At 33.7% G+C, this 17341-nt stretch overlaps 1 protein-coding gene and 1 long non-coding RNA gene across 8 annotated transcripts in view; one reads left to right on the top strand and one right to left on the bottom strand.

Annotated features, from left to right (window-relative positions):
* Positions 1-16550, top strand: part of ZNF566 (zinc finger protein 566) — a 35947-nt gene extending 19397 nt beyond the window's left edge. For 3 of the 6 annotated variants that reach the window (XM_037013849.2, XM_017674546.3, XM_073226276.1), the window contains one exon: positions 11152-16549. In XM_037013849.2, the coding sequence (XP_036869744.2) occupies positions 11152-12173 (1022 nt within the window). In that variant the 3' untranslated portion in view covers positions 12174-16549. Of the gene's footprint in view, positions 1-11151 lie in introns of all 6 variants that reach the window. The other 3 variants (XM_073226277.1, XM_017674547.3, XM_073226278.1) reach the window with 2 other exon arrangements.
* The window catches only part of LOC108406046 (uncharacterized), a 43141-nt gene that overhangs the window by 3858 nt on the left and 21942 nt on the right, over positions 1-17341 (bottom strand). The window contains exons 2-5 of one of the 2 annotated variants that reach the window (XR_012126805.1): positions 7436-7522; positions 5562-5607; positions 3841-3917; positions 3097-3433 (exon numbers count right to left, since the gene is read on the bottom strand). This is a non-coding gene — a long non-coding RNA (uncharacterized lncRNA). Of the gene's footprint in view, positions 1-3096; positions 3434-3840; positions 3918-5561; positions 5608-7435; positions 7523-17341 lie in introns of those variants that run through there. The other variant, XR_001855344.3, reaches the window with a different exon arrangement.

The raw sequence follows: 17341 nt of genomic DNA, 5'->3' as shown, positions 1-17341 counted from the left end.
AAGGAATAAGCAATTTCAGGATTTGTAGTTGAGTAGGCTTACAAGAACATATCTGTATATAACTTGTATAAAGTAGGACCACCACAAGAGAGGCTAAAATAGGGAGCTCAGCAGAAAGTGAGGCTGAAGATACAGAAGAGATGCTGAGACACATAGATGTTATAGAGGGAGATTTGAGCATGCATATCATTGACTTTATTTCATTGACTTTATTTAGGTAGACTGTTAGAAATAAAGAGCCTGTGCCTCCTCTGAAACATAATAGCTGGCAAAGATAGAGATTTGGTATGAAGGAGGGAGAGCAAGACAACATATTCATTCATTCAGTATCTGTTCATTGAGTATCTCTTGTATGTCTAGCACTATTCTCAATACTGATATTATAACAGTGAATGGAATATGCAAACTTTCTATCCCCAGAGCTTACCCTCCAGGGAGGGGAAAGATAAACAAATGAATATATAATGTATTGAGTAGTAGTAAGTGCTAATAAAAAGGAACACCAAGTGGAGAAAGAGGGTGGGGGTGGTGCTATTATGTTATGTGTCATGGTAAGAGAAAATGTTTCTAATAAAGGTGGCATTTGGCCAGACACCTGAAGAAGTACAGCAGTAAATCACTGTATGTGGTTACTGGGAGTAAGAGCACTCCAGAGAGAGGAAGCAAAACATTCAAGGGCCCTGAAGCAGGTGTGCCTTGTCTGTGTTTGAGGAACAACCAAGACGCCAGTGCTTTATCTGTCCCGGTTGTTAACTGTTCAGTTTTTTTTTCAAATAAATCCAAGACTGCATGTCATTTCAATTTTATATAACATCAATATCTAATTCTAAAAAATATGGACATTTTTCTCCCTTACATAACTTTAATGCCATCTTCATCCCTAATAAATTTTACAGTGATTTCTTCACATACTGTCATTATATTAAATACTGGTGAGAATGGAGATTTTCACATTAATGGTGCTATTATCCTCAGCTTCTCCACTACTATATTTTATACTTTGTATCTATTACTATCCTTATTTTTTCAGTCACTTTTTATGGTCTTTATGAAATTAAAACATTTGCCCATTTCCAGAAACTGCTTTTAACTTTATGATTTTAATTTGGATTGGCATCTTTAATGTGTAAGTCTTAATGTGTTTGTATTCAGCTCCTTTATGGTTATTGTGACTTCTGAATTTAGACAATTAATTGTACTCTACAAATTTTATAGATATTTTATTCTCTTCTTTTAACTTTCTGCCGTTTGTTTTTGCAATAAGGTATGAATTGAAAGTACAAATCAGTTACCCCCCCAGCCCCGCACAGGTCTTATTTTAGCACCATTTACTTAACAGCTGCTCATTTCATCATTTTTATGTGCCTATTCAGTAATAAGTTCTGACTTATGTTAGTCTGTATTTCAGAACCTCTTTTCTGTTTCTTTGATCCATCTATCCACTTGTACCTACAGAAGTAGATATGCTCAGCAGACAGTATATTTTAATTATTTTTTTGCAGATTATCACAAATACAGAAAAGCAACAAACTATAGGTGGATATTCAAACAATTATGAAACGAACTTTCATAGAACTATCACCCAAGTCAAGAACTACAACATTACCAGCACAGATCTTTTTGTGTCTATAGTATCTTTGTATCCCTTCATAGTTTTACCACCTGAGAGTGCCACTAACAACAATATAGTTTCAGTTTTACTTGAGTTTGATATTTATATACTTGGAATCTATTATATATCCATTTATATCTTGCTTTTTTAATTGAGCATTTTGTTTTAAGATTCATACACACTAATTGTTTATAGTCAGAGTTGATTCACTCTATTGTAGGAATATACCACACTTTTATCATTTTTACTGTTATGGACAGTTGGGTTATTTCCAGTTGTTGACAGTTACAAACAGCTACTATGAACATTTTCTGTATTTTAGGACTAGTAGAAAAATGAATGGGTCATAACACATCATATGTTCAACTGTCTTATTTTCAACTTTTCATTAATACCTGTACATAGTAGTTTACAGTCTCAATAGCAGTATTTGAGAGATTCCATTGTTGCACATGATTCCTAACATGGTATTATCAGACTTTGATTTTTATCCATTAGTGAATGTATAATGATACTTCAGTGTGATTTTACCTGGCATTTCCCTTCTTACTGTTGAGTTTGAACACATTCTCATATCACTCTCTTGGTCTTTTGAAATCCTATAGTGAGTTACCTGTTCAAGTCTTTACTAGTTTTTCTTTTGGATTATCCGTATTTTTCTAAGTGATGTGTAAGGATTCTTTATCTATTCTGCTTATAAGAACATATATCTTATACTATGAATTGTCTTTAGCTTTATGGTTTCTTTTTGTGAAAAGAAGTTCTTAATTTTAGTCAAATTTATCAGTGTGTGATTCAAATTTGGGTCTCATGTAAGAATTTCTTCCTTAGTCTATTTTAAATCTTACATGAACAGAATCACACTATCTCTACTTTTTTGTCCTAAGAAATCTTTGTTTACCTTAAGACCCTGAAGATATTCTCCTGCATTTTCTTCTTAATGTATGATTGTTCCTTTGTAATCTTTTCCTCTAATGAGCTAAATTTTTACTGTAATGTTTTCAGATATGGTTATTTTTATTACCCCCATATTTTGCTTCTGGTAATTTTTCAATCTGAGGACTCATTTTATCTTTTTTTATTAATAAGAAATCCTTGGCAGTCATCTGTTCAAAATTGTCTTGCTAACATTTCCTCTTTTCCCTCTTAAGCTCCTACTAAACAGACATTAGAATATCTGGATCTTCTCCAGTGTCTTCTTATTCTTCTTCCATTTATATTACCATTACATAGGATTCCTTGGCTTGATTTGTTTTGACTCATTAATATATTCTTCACCTATAACTTTTTGGCCCCACAACCCATCCATTTAGTTTCTTATTTTTAAAAAAAGTATAGTTGTTTGTAAAAAATAGTATATACACAATAGGATATATGTAATATATAGTTAAAGCAAAATTGTAAGATAATGACATGTAAATCTCTAGATTTGCACATGTAAGAGATTTGCTAGGAAATATGCCCAGCAAAATAATTGCTGGGTCTTGGCATACATATTTATGCAGCTTTACAAGGTAATGCCAAACTGTTTTCAAGGTGTTTTTGGATCACTGTCTTTTCCTATAATTGATTATATTATTATATTATCATATTTCCCTATAATAAGATTCTTTTCATATTTTAAGAATCTGATTGATGAGTATAAAATCTTATTTCATTGTTTTTAATTCAGTTTTCCTGCATTTTGATCATTTTTGTATTAGGCTGTCTTCAAAGATTTACAGAAATTATGTATTTTCCAGGTACTAATTTTTGGTCAGTACCATGTTTTATAGATACCTTTTCTAGTTGTAGCTTCTTTATTCATTTTCTTTATGATATCTGTTGACGAACAGTAATTCTTTGTGTTAATATGGTTAAATAATATAATTAGGTTAAATTATTGTAGTTTATGAAAAAAAATTATACTTTTTTCATGTATGCTTCATACCTTTGGGGTCTTTGGAAACCTTCCTCTAGCCTAGTTTTCTATTTTTTCTTCTAGGAATTTTCATGTTTTGACTTTCTGATTAATAAAGCCCTATTAATATGTAACTGGAATTGATTTTTATGAATGGTACAAGTTGGAAGTCAGTTGTAATTTTTACCCATATGGAAAACATATTATTACAGTAGTCTTCCCTTTATCTGCGTTTTCACTTTCCATGGTTTCAGTCACCCTTAGCCAACCACAGTCCAGAAGATCAGTAGTAGCCTAAAAGTAGGTCACAATGCCTGTTGTCACTCACCTCACTTCATCTCATCGTGTAGGCATTTTATCATCTCACATCATCACAGCAAGAGTGAGTACAGTACAGCGAGATATCTTGAGAGAGAGAGGCCATATTCACATAACTTTTAATACAAAATATTGTTGTAATTGTCCTGTTTTATTATTAGCTATTATTGTTAAATTCTTACTATGCCTAATTTATAAACTAAACTTTATCATAGGTATATATGTACAGGGAAAAACACAGTAAATATAGGGTTTGGTACTAACTGTGTTTTCAGATATCTACTGGGGATCTTGGAATGTATCCCCCACAGATAACTGTATCTTTGACCAGCTGAATGAAAAGTCCAACATATATTTTTCACTGATCCATAATGTTCCTTCTGTCATATATTAAAATTCCATATATACATAGGCCTCTCTTGTTCCATTGGCTTTTTTATCTATTCCTTTCATAATTACTCTTGTTTTTATAAAAAGTCCTGATCTCTGATGGGACAGATCCCTTCACCTATTTCTTGGTTATACTTGTATTGTTGGTAAACTTAAAAATAACATTTAAATAAAGTTTCATTAAAAAATGTTGAGTTTTTTTAATGTCCATTTATAAGAACTAGACAAAGTGGGTATAGAGAAAATATACCTCAATAAAGGCAAGTCTTCAGCTAATATATTCAGTGGTGAAAAACTGAAAGCATTTCCTCTAAGCTCAGGAACAAGACAAGGGTGCCTACCTATCCTTTTATTCAACATAGTACTTGAAGTCGTAGCCAGAACAATTAGGCAAGAAAAAGAAATAAAAAGCATCTAAATTAGGAAGAAGTAAAACTGTCTATTTCAGGTAGCATAATACATATAGAAAACCCTAAAGACTGCACCATAAAAAATTGTTTGAATTAATAAATATACTAAAGTTGCAGGATACAAAATCAATATACAAAAATCAATTGTGTTTCTGTACACTAATAACAAACACTCAGATTAAGAAAATAATCACATTTACAACTGCATCAAAAAGAATAAATAACTAAATAAATTTAACCAAGCAGATGAAAGACATGTATATTGAACACTATAAGACATTGATGAAATTGAAGACAACACAAGTAAATGGAACATAGTCCATGATTATTGATTGGAAGAGTTAATACTGTTAAAATGTCCACATTACTCCAATCTATAGATTCAGTGCAATTGCTATCAAAATTCCAAGACACCTTTCAGAGAAATACAACAAATAATCCTAAAATTTGTATGGAACCACAGAAGGCCCTGTAGAGCCAAAGCAGTCTTGAGAAAGAAGAACAAAGCTGGAGGAGGCATCACACTTCCTGATTTCAAACTATATTACAAAGCTATAGTAATCAAAACAGTAAGGTATAAAACCAGAAACATACAGAATAGAGAGCCCAGAAATAAACCTGTGCATATATGGCTCGTTATGAAAAGGAGCCAAGAGCATACAGTGGGGAAGGACGGATTCTTCAATACATGGTGTTGGGAAACTGGGCAGCTGCATGCACAAGAACAAAACTGGAACACTATCTTATACCTTACACAAAAAAAATCAACTCAGTGGATTAAAGACTTGAATGTAAGCCACAAAACAATAAAACTCCTAGAAGAAAACATAGACAGTAAGCTCCTTGACATTGGTTTAGGATTTTTTGGATTTGACACAAAAGCAGAGGCAGCAAAAGCAAAAGTAAGTTGAAGGGGACTAACTGCACTTACAAGCTTCGGCAACAGCAAAGGAAACCAACCAAAGTGAACAGGCAACCTGGAGAGAAATGGGAGAAAATATTTGCAAATCATATACCTTATCAGGGTTTAATATCCAAAATATTTATACAGAACCCATATAACTCAATAGCAAAAGAAAAAAAACCCAATTGAAAAATAGAGAATATAAAAAGAAACACAGAAATTATAGAACTTAGAAATAAAATGGCCAAAATTTAAGGAACTCATTGGATAGGCTCAATAGGAGAATGGTGATAACAGAGGAAAACTAATGAACTCCAAGTCAAGTTAACATAAATTAGTCGATATGAATAACAGAGAAAAAGATTTAAACATAAAAAGAATACAACTTCACTGACATGTAGGATAACAAAGGCTTAATGTTTGTGTTATTGAAGTCCTAGGAGAAGAGGAGAAAGTTCAGGACTGAAAAAAGTTTTTCAAGAAGTAATGACTCACCAAATTTGGTGAAGGATACAACAAACATACCAGTTGAGAAACTCAGCCATCCCAAAGAGGATAAACCCAAATAAGCCCATTCCTAACACATCATAATCAAATGGCTGAAAATGGTTGACCGAAAAAAGTAATGAAGGAACCATAAAAAAATAGTGCATTAATTATGAGAACAAAACAGTTTGAAGGACTAGATTCTCTTCATAAATCATGAAGGTCAGAAGAAAGTGGAACAATATTTTGTGGTAAAGATCACCCCAGAATTCTGTTTCCAGAAAAAAACCTTTCAGGAGTGAAGGTGAAATTAAGAAAACAGCATTGCAAATGTACATGGCAGCTTAGACTGGCCTCAGGGTCCATGTGGGACTGGGTAGCAGTAGGGACAATGGCTAATGAGGGAAAGTCTGCCCTGTCTCAAGGGGGTAAGACTAAATTTCAGGAGACAGCCAGTCATATGAGAATGGAGGCCCAGTGGTAAAAGCCAGAAATCCAGGTTTCTGTATTAAATATCCTGAGAGCTCAAGGCTGGTAACTAACTCAAAACTATAGGAACTGTTGGGGTCAATACCAAATGCAAATGTGAGTAGAATACAATGTGATTAATTAGGTTTTTACTTCTATGGGGTTTTTTTCTTTGAATTTCAGAAATTTTGCCAAGATATAGCTAATATATGTATGTGTATATATAATACACACATATATATATATCTATATAAACTTTCCTCAGAAATTCTCAGCATAAAAGGGAACCATCTGATTACTAACCATGTTCTTTTACCCCAGAAATTTGTTTTATTGTTCGTTCTGCATCATCATCATATTCTCCTCCTGGAACTTGTTTTTATATTTACTTCCTATCTAATTTTCCTTCCCCATGACTGTCACCCAATTTTTTCACCATTTCTATCCTTTCTCATCTGGGAGTTGTTTTTTTTTTGTCAGAAATTAATCTGATCATATAATTATGATGAATTAATTATGTTTGGCTTTTCAGTATGGAATTGGAAAATTTAGCTTTATACCTTTCTTCATCCTTTAAGTATATGTAAATTCACATTAAATCATTTTTATGTAAACAGTTTTCACTGCTGAGCTCTGTTGCTGCATTCCACTTCTTGTATGACTTTTTCTTTCCCATGCAGTTAATCCTTGTCTTTATTGAGAGTTGCTTAGTTTCTGGGTAGCTGTCACTAACCTCTTCTCAGACACATCAGGTAATGGGTTTGTTTCTTTTTTACCTGACACATCCTTCCTCTAACCCTCTGTTCTTCTGCTCCATTTGAGACTATTACATAGCTGTCATTTTAGAATTAACCTTCATGATAATCCCATGGGTTCCCTTTACTGCTATCCTTTGAATTCTTTTTAATTCTCTTCTGTACTTGGATGCCTTAGATATTTTTGAATACCTTGACTATGGATCTCTTGCCTTCATCTTTCTTGGTTTATTCCTTCATTGTTCTGAACCACATCTTCCAAAGGCAACCAAGGAAAGTCTGCAAGAGAAGTAAATAGGATATTTTGGAAATCCATGCATATCTGAAAATGTTTTCAATTCATCATATTTGGCAATTTACAGATACAATTTTATGTTGAATGTAAGTTTTTCAAACATTTGAAGGCATTACTCCAATTGATTTCTAATATCTTCTAACATCTTTTATTGAGAAGTCCACAACTCATCCAGTTTCTTAATTCCTTTATGCAACTTTAATCTCTTTGGAAGCCTTTGAATTTATTCTTTATTTGTAATATTCTAATATTTCATGTTGAAGTATCATGATGTTGATTTTTTTCTTTTCTTTGGCTAGGCACTTAATGAAACACTTTATTCTGAAATTTTAGACTCTCTTAAATTTTCTTATTTTTTTAATCACTGATTCCCCATTGTTTTCTCTGTTCTCTCTTTCAAACTTTGACCCACTTTTTGTATCCAGTGCCTGGGACCTCAGTAAAGGCTTACTAAATTTTTTTAACGATTTAACACTCATAATTCACTTCTCAAGTTTCTTGTCCTAGCCCTCAAAATTTTTTGTTTGCCTTTTCTATTTTCCTGTTTCTTTTTATGTCATACTTTCTGTGAGATTTTTTTAAGCTTAATCTTTCTGTTAATTTTTATAAAACATTTTTCTTTAAATATTTCCTTTTCTGACATTCTCTTGTGGGATTGTTGTATGTTGGTTTTAGAAGCATTCTTTTGACTATTTTAAGAAAATTTCTCCATTGTCTCTTTTTCCTGAGTTCTTCGTTGTTTATTTTAATCTTTCATGTTTGAGATTTACCTGAAATAGCTGGTGACTCAAGGCTGTATCTCATACAAAACTGGCATTAGAAAGCTTGTTTGTGTCTAAGGATGTATAGATTTGGTGGTGGTAGTCATTGGGGAGTGATCTGCTGAAAACAGTTCTGTGGTTGATGCTGCCTATCAAGTCTTTTCTCTTGGGCTGGTTTTCTACAAAATGGAATCCTCTACTTTCTGAAAATAAATGAAATAATGTTGGCTGCCAAATTCTGAGAGTTTCTGGGTATAGTGTGCTAGGAATTAGTCTGCTTTATGGGGCAGGTCTGAGAATCTGAGGTCTGTGTTTCTCACAGATTTTCAACTAATCTTCCTTTTGCATCCCCTCATGTTCCTTACTTTCAGAGGCACCTGACATTGTGTTTCTTGAAATTCTCTGGATTCTACAATAGATACAAGTTAGGTTTCAGGTTTTTTGTGGTTGGTATATTATTTATTACCATTACATCTACTCTCTAGCTTCCAAAATGAGGTTGCTGTTCTTTCCTCTCCTATTCTCTTTGTCCTCCTAGAGTTCCTCCTCCATTTAATCTCATTACTGTAACTTTTATTGGGACCTCTTGAAAGCAGTAATAAATGTATAAATTCAATGTGCTGTGTTTGAAAAGAGTATGTCCTTTTTTTCTAGAGGAATTTTTTTGACTCTTTTTATTAAGGAATACATATTCAAATACTAATTGAGTTAGTCAGTAAATATTTGTTGATCTTACACTGTGTACCAGATACTTTGCTTAGAGTTGGATAAAGACATAGATATTTTCCTTGCCTTTATAAACTTAAGACCTATTGAGGGAAAAAGATTAAATAAATATGTAATTACAAATTGTGAAAATTGTGTTAAGAAAACAGTGCTGAAAGTGTAATTACAAGGGGGGTATAATTTGGTGATAGGATCTGGGAAGGCTTCAAAATGTGTAACCATTAAAGTAACCGCTAAAGTAGTTGCCAATCTGAGAGTGAAAGAAAACAGCTTCTCTATGAGGAAAAGTACCTAGAAAGGCCTTAAGAGGAACTGAGACTCGGGAGCATTTGGAAAACTGCAAAATAGAGCCAGTGTGGATGGAGCTTAGTAAACCAAAAGGGATCATAGTGTGAAATTTGGTTGAAGAGGCAGGCAAGAACCAGATCATTTAGAGCTTTGTAGACCATGTTCAGGAGCTTGGCTTTTATTGTAAGAGCAATATATGGAAAATCACTGAAGGATTTTAAACAGAGTAGTGGAAAGCTAATGCCATTCTAGTGACACGGGTTCAAGATTGCGAACTTCAAGGAGGGAAACCTAGGTAGGAAGCTATTCCAGTGTTTCGAGAGAGAGATACTTTGTATTCGGTATTGAAGATAGAAGCGTGTATTTAGGAGGAAGACTAGGCAGCAGCTGCTGAATCCGCCCTATGAGGAAGAAGAAGAAAATGGTACTGGAATGATTTTCACTTTTTTGGCTTGAAGGTTTCATGCTGGGTCTATAGTGTGATCTCAAAATATTTCCTTGCCTAGTATCCCCATTTTTAAATAGAAATTCTTCCATTGTATTATCCCCAAAGTACTAAACACTTATTTTATACCAAATACTTTTAATATGTTATTCCCAAACCTCACAATGATCATAAGATATGGTTAAATTCTTATTGTACAGACTGAGAATTGGGGGCTCAGAAAGATGAGCTAATTTCCCCAAGAAAATAAAGCTTACCATTAACAGTTTGAGTTCAAACCTCATACAACTGAATCTCGTACCTCTGATTATTCAGTAGTAATATACTGCCTCCCATTATATTCTGTTCTGTTCTCTTTGACCTACAAATACCCTTCCTGTCAGTTGGTCGGCACCACTATAGTGCGTGTGCTCTTATTAAGTCCTCTCTTTTCTCCTGATATAATAATCATCACAGAATTCCAGAGCATACATAGTATTTTCATCAAATCCCAAATAGACACCTTATCTCTCCACAAAAGAATCCTCCCTATCCACCACTCATGCTGGATTCATTCAACACTTGACTTTTCTTAAGCTATTCTCCCATCTGGATTGCTACTCTCTATTCCCTTATTGTTTGTTAAAGAGACCCTGGGCCTCCTGTTCCTAAATCTGGATCAGTGCTGTCCAGTAGAACTTTCAGCATTGAGGGAAATGTCCTATGCCTGTGATTTCCAGTACAGTAGCCACTATCTGTAATTGGTTCACGAACACTGGAAAAGCAGATAGTGCCATTTAGGAACTGAATTTGCATTTTTACTAAATTTTAACTATGTTAAATTTAAATAGACACTTGCTAGTGGCTGATATAATGGACAACACGGCTGTAACCAGTGGCTGGCAAACTTTTTCTTAAAGGGCCAGACAGTAAATATTTTAGGCTTGTAATCAATGTGGTGGCTATATTCCAATAAAGTGTTATTTATAAACATTGTTGCAGGACTGCAGACTCTAGTTTGTGGTCCCCTGGGAATCTCCCCTTAGTCATATTAATTTAATCCTGACAAGAACCCTGTAGGTGTAATCATTCCCCTTATTTTACAGTTCACACTGTGGATGCTCTTATGTGTGTGTGTGTGTGCATATGCTGTCAGATTGTGTGTGTGTATGTTTAGAGCCATCCTGTAACAAGAGGTAAGACTGAAGCAGCTGTATATTTAGCAAGCTCCCCTAAGCAATTCTGATGTATAGCAATGTTTGGAAATACTGTCTCATCTCACTATGTGATCTCTCCTCATTCTTTCTTTTCTCATCCATTAAAAAAAAATTCAGTTTAATTCTCCCATTTTGATTGAAGTTTTATTTCTCCCAAACAGAAAAATGTGAGTGATTGCTTTCATATTTTCTTTCAGTCCTGGAACCAAGATATAAGACCAAGAAATTATTTCTGAAGAAGGAAATTTATGAAATAGATTCAGCCCAGTGGGAGATAATGGAAAGACTTACAAGACATGACCTTCAGTGCTCTAGTTTCAGAGATGATTGGGAATGTGATGGCCAGTGTGAGATACAACACGGCTCTCAGGAGGGACATGTCAGTCAGCTGATGCTCACTCATGAAGTTCTGCCCACTTTCAGTCAGCATCCATCCTTCACATTACAGCAGGTCATTAATAAAGAGAAATACTGTTCAGCTAAGGAATATAGGAAAACCTTTAGACATGACTCACAGCTTACTACACGTCAAATAATTGATACCATTGAGAAGCCCTATGAATGTAAGGAATGTGGAAAGGCCTTTAGACATCCCTCAAGACTCAGTCATCATCAGAAAATTCATACTGGCAAGAAACCATTTGAATGTAAGGAATGTGGAAAAACCTTTATTTGTGGCTCAGACCTTACTCGGCATCACAGAATTCACACTGGCGAGAAACCCTATGAATGTAAAGAATGTGGAAAGGCCTTTAGTAGTGGCTCAAACTTCACTCGACATCAGAGAATTCACACTGGTGAGAAGCCTTATGAATGTAAAGAATGTGGAAAGGCCTTTAGTAGTGGCTCAAACTTTACTCAGCATCAGAGAATTCATACAGGGGAGAAACCCTATGAATGTAAGGAATGTGGCAATGCCTTCAGTCAGAGCTCACAACTTATTAAACATCAGAGAATCCATACAGGTGAGAAACCTTATGAATGTAAAGAATGTGAAAAGGCTTTTCGTTCTGGTTCAGACCTTACTCGACATCAGAGAATTCATACTGGTGAGAAGCCCTATGAATGTAAGATATGTGGGAAGGCCTATTCGCAGAGTTCACAACTTATTAGTCATCATAGAATTCATACTGGTGAGAAACCCTATGAATATAGGGAATGTGGGAAGACCTTTGATTATGGCTCACAACTTATTCAGCATCAAAATTTGTACTGGTGATAAGCCATAGAATGTATGAAATGTGTGGGAGGCTTTTAATTACATCTCAAAATTATTCAACATCAGAGAATTTAACTTGATAATAGTCCCTCTAAAAATAATATAGAAACATCTTATTTGCTGACCAGAAAAAAATCATGTAGGCAAAACACCCTATGAATAAAATATATTTTGGAAGTCATTTATAAAAGCTCATGTTTCTCTTGACATCAGATAATCTAGTGAATAATGAGAATGATGCACTTTTGTCACCTTCCTAATCTTATCTTAAACATCAGAGGATTCATGCTAAAATAGTACTGTGATTTACATTCTTTTTCCTCTAATTTGTCTGTAATTGTTATATTCTTAATCTTTTCATCCATCTTAAACTTATGTGACTATAAAATTCCAACTGTTTACATTATGGTTTGTAAAATACCTTTATTTTTATAATACCTTTAATACCTGAGAGAAGTGACCTTTATTTTTGAAGATTGGCTTATTCTTTTTGCTCTTTTCAAAATGTACTCTTATTTTTAAAATTTCACAAACAACTTTCCACTCAGTAAATAGAGATCCTTTAATAGTTTTATGGTGTTGCCTTGTGTTGCTGTAATATCGATTAAGTCCCTGTTGGTACACATTGTAGTTTCCTCCTGAGGTTTTACACACATTGCCTTGATGAACATTCTCCCCAGGCATATCTGTATCCTTGATTTTAATTGGAAAATAAAGCTTGAATGTATTTTCCTTACAAAAGATTTAAAGACTACCATCCTTTTACCCATTTACCTTCCCAAAAGGATAGTCATTATTTGTTCAGTATTTATCCTTCCTGAGCGTTTTTCTGTTTTTAAACATATATGTCTCAGTAGAAATTATAAAATGGGGATAATTATAATACCTATCTCATAATTTTGTGAGGATCAGATGAACTAAGACACTGAAAGTGCTTAGAATTGTGCCTGTCATAAGTTGAGCCACTGAATTGTTCATCATTGTTATTGCCTTCATCATTATCATTAATTAGTATTATTTGTTGAAAAAGTTGTTCCACAGACCTTATTCAACATCAGGCAGAATATATAATTGAAGAAAGACCCCTTGAGAGTAATAAATTTTTTAAGTTTTCTGTCATCACTTATCTCCTATGGAATATGAAGTAATCTTGGGTGTTGGTGGGAAAAGTGATGTGTTATGTGTGGGGAGAACTTTACTCAGACTGTCATCCTTTTTACTACTTCATATAATACCTAATACAAAACCAAATGGATATAGACAAAACATTGGTGACAAGAAGTGTGAAAAGAAAGCATTTTGTTTGAAAAATAATGGATATATATATATATATATATACAGAGAGAAAATTATAATTACTAACTTAAAATGTTGTATTGAATATACCACTTCTTTCTGATACACTTGAAAACCTAAACAAAATTATTTCTTAGGAAAATAAAAATTACTAGTAATGACTCAAAAAGAATTAGAACTCTTGGAAGACTACCTTATAAACACAGGAGAAAGCAGGAATTTAGCATGAGGTATTGTAGGTATTACTAATGAAGCACCAAAACCAATTTCTTTTCAGGCAAAATGTTATCAAGTATTCAAAGAACTGTTTGTTATATGGAAGTAGGCATTCTTTAACATACTCTACCATAATCTTGATGTTAGAAACCAGTTAGGAGGACAATAAAAAGGAAGTTATTTTACAGTATCATCCATGAAGATATAGGCAAGCATACTAAAGAAATTGGTAAACTAAAGTATCTACTAAAAGAACAGTAGAAATGAACCTGGTTGGGACAGTAGTTAAAGAGGATGCTCAGGGCTCAGTTCCAGCTAACTGATGCTGTGAGGAAGTAAAGGCCCCATTTTGCCAGCTCTTCTGACTGAGAGAATCCAGAATTTTTTAAAGTGTGTGATCGCCCTTAATTTTTAAATGGCTGCTTTGATTTTGATTTTTATTTAAAAACATCATGAGGACAAAAGAAGATAGATTGACTTTACAAGTGGCCTGTGGGTTACTTTTGTTCTGGACACTAGAGCAGTAAGTGTGCAAGAGACTTGTAGGAGTTTTCAATAGGTCAAATCCTTTGGCCACATGAAATTTTTTTTTATTAAGGTATCATTGATATATACTCTTATGAAGGTTTCACATGAAAAACATTGTGGTTACTACATTCACCCATATTATCAATTCCCCCCCACACCCCATTTTAGTCACTGCCCATCAATGTAGTAAGATGTGGCCCCAAGGAAATTTAGGGGAGGTGGGGGGAATAGTACCACACCAGATAATTTATCCAGAATTTCTTAGGTATGTACAGTTGTAGATTAAAAATATTTCCAGAGACAAAGTAGCTAAACTAAGTATAAAGGTTGTTTTTAAAAAGGACTTGATCCAGCCCTATTATTTTCTACATGCATTTAAAAAAAATTCTAAGCATCATGTAAGGTAAAAAATAGGGTATGTTTTATATGTTGTATATACCCCATTCCTAAGCTATACACACACAACTGAAAATGAAATAGTTAGCCTATAGAGGAAAAGTAGACCATCACAATTTTGTGCTAGCAGCAAATACATCACGGGAATTATATACTGTGTTCTAGACCAAGAGTCAGAAAGTTTTCATGAGGGACCAAATAGTAAATATTTTAGCTTTTGCTTCTGTGGGCGATACTATTTCTGCGGCAATTACTCAACTGCGCCATTATAATGTGGAAGTCTACTAAAGGTCCTAGATTAAAAAGATTCTGAAGTTAAACAACGTTCCACAGCTTAGCTTGGTTTAGGTTAGTGTTTTGAGATGGACTATTCCTGAATCTCAATTTTCATGCTCTGTAAGCAGCTTCCTACATCAAAAGGATAGCATTCTGTGGAGGGAAAAGCCACATATCCCAAGTTTCTATAGGTCTGTCCTTCTGTGCCCCACACCCTTACTTCTTAGATCTCATGTTAGAGGTTTTTTGTTTTGTTTTAGACATTGAGTTACTTTACTTCTTACAGGTTCATGCCTTTGAAATATTTCATAATTGAGAAAAGTAGAGTGGGCAAAATATCTGCCAATGGGAGAATCAGTAAAGACAGGTCTATTGGTTTACATTACTATCAAAATGAGAACTGCTAAATGAAATTTTATATTCTCTTATGAGCATATTTTAAGTCATTTACTGATTTCATCTAAAATTACAGTTGATGCATTTGCACCCAAACCAATGAAACAATACAAAACAAAAAAACAGTATCTCTGCCCCTCTCCGTTCCTCTCTCCCTTCCCCTCTGTCCATTTCCTTCTGAGTAATGTTTAAACTTCGTGTGTCCATACCCCATGTATTTCTTTGTGCTTAAACATTAATGAAAATTATTTTAGTATATTTAAATGAATATTTTACAGATTTCTTTGTAACTTGTTTTTTTACATTCAGCTGTACCTTTTGGATTCCCCTTCAAGTCAGTAAATGTTGATTTAACTTAGCTTTTTTAATGGTTATAGTATATTAGTATACTTGTACTAACATCCATTCAGCTATTCCCCAATTATGATATTTCATATTGTTTCCTCTTGGCCACTTAAAAGGAGTGCTGCAATAAACATTCTTATATTATATTCTTGTCTGTTTTATTTTTGTAAAGTAGGTTTCCCAAAACATTTTTGTTTTCAAAGCTCTTAGGAAGGTCTTATTGAAAATTTCAGAGGGCAAGAGGATAAAGGAACTGTGTGCAATTTTTCATATACATGTTTATGTGGGTATTTTTTTTATTAAGGTATCATTGATATGCAATCTGATGAAGGTTTCACATGAGCAACATTGTGGTTGCTACATTGACCCATATTATCAAGTCCTTCCCCACACACACCCCATTGCAGTGACTGCCCATCAGCGTAGTAAAATGCTATAGGCATAGGCTTAATATTTTAATCCATCTGGAATTCATAATTGTATATGGTGTAAGAAGAATGTTTTGTTTCCATCTAGAAATAAAGCCAGTTATGCCAAAACCAATTACTAAGGTATTCATCATTCTCTTACTGAATTAAAATGAAAATGCTGTTTATCATATATTAAGTGCTTATATCCTAAAATCTATTTCTGTGCTCTGTTTTCCAGCAATCGTTGAGTTATACTTTTCAGTAACTTGGAAGTAAAGATACATGTATTATTAATATATAGTTTTTATTTGGAAATAAAGCCATATTTCTTTATTAGAATTTTTAAATTATTTTATTCAATTCCAGTAAAAAAATCTCTTTGGGATTATATTTTGAATTTTGTTCAACTTAAATAGAGAGGATCCCAAAATGAATTCACAGTTGACATTGAGTGAATAGTCATTAATACATGTATACCTTGAAATTTCTGACAAGTCATCCTTATCCTCTAATATCATTATAATATAATGTTTCACAATACTTAAAATACAGTAGTAATATCTGAAATTTTAATCTTTTATTAGGGTATTGATTATGTGATAGAATATCTTTTTTTTTATCTTTTATAATCTGAAAGATAAAATTATCCATCTCACAGTTATACCTATTTTACTTATTTCATGTTTTAGACTTGATGACAGTGGGTGTTGGGCAGAACTTTTTACCATATTTTCTTCATTTTTACAGACTGAAGGATCAGTTTTTGAGGGTAATTTCTGCTTCCAATTTTCATCCCTAGTCATTTATGTGTTATAAATGATTTATTGCTGTGGTGAAATGTGTTAAAACTCATAAATCGCCTCCTTTTATTTGACCCCGAATTTCTCACATTCCCCGGGGCAGGCTGTGATTCTCTGCGCCTACCTTGCAGGCCCAGTGCACTGCTTGTATGGGTCCCAATATCTAGGGTTTAAATGAAGTATTAGGATGTGTATTTTAACTCCAGATTCAAGCTGCCTCTTTTAATAAAGCATTACCAACAAAAATGCTCTATTTCTCAATTAGTGGAGAAAGCAGGAAGAATTTTAACTCCCACAGAAATTTCTACCACAGTCACCTTTGTTTCATTTATCCTTTAATGGGAACACACTGGTTAGAGTCAGTTTGTTCTACGTTTTGTTAATTTGAGTAGATTAGGATTCATTCAAAGAATATTGAGTTGCTCATGGAAAAACAGTGCTGAGGAACGAAGACGGAAAGTCAGGGTCAGTGCTGCAAGTGAAGAACCGTGGTGAGGTCCGCACT

The sequence above is a fragment of the Manis javanica genome, chromosome 17, assembly GCF_040802235.1.
Source record: "Manis javanica isolate MJ-LG chromosome 17, MJ_LKY, whole genome shotgun sequence".
NCBI lineage: Eukaryota > Metazoa > Chordata > Mammalia > Pholidota > Manidae > Manis > Manis javanica.
The sequence above is the reverse complement of the archived record's forward strand: the minus strand, read 5'-3'. Positions and strand labels throughout refer to the sequence as shown.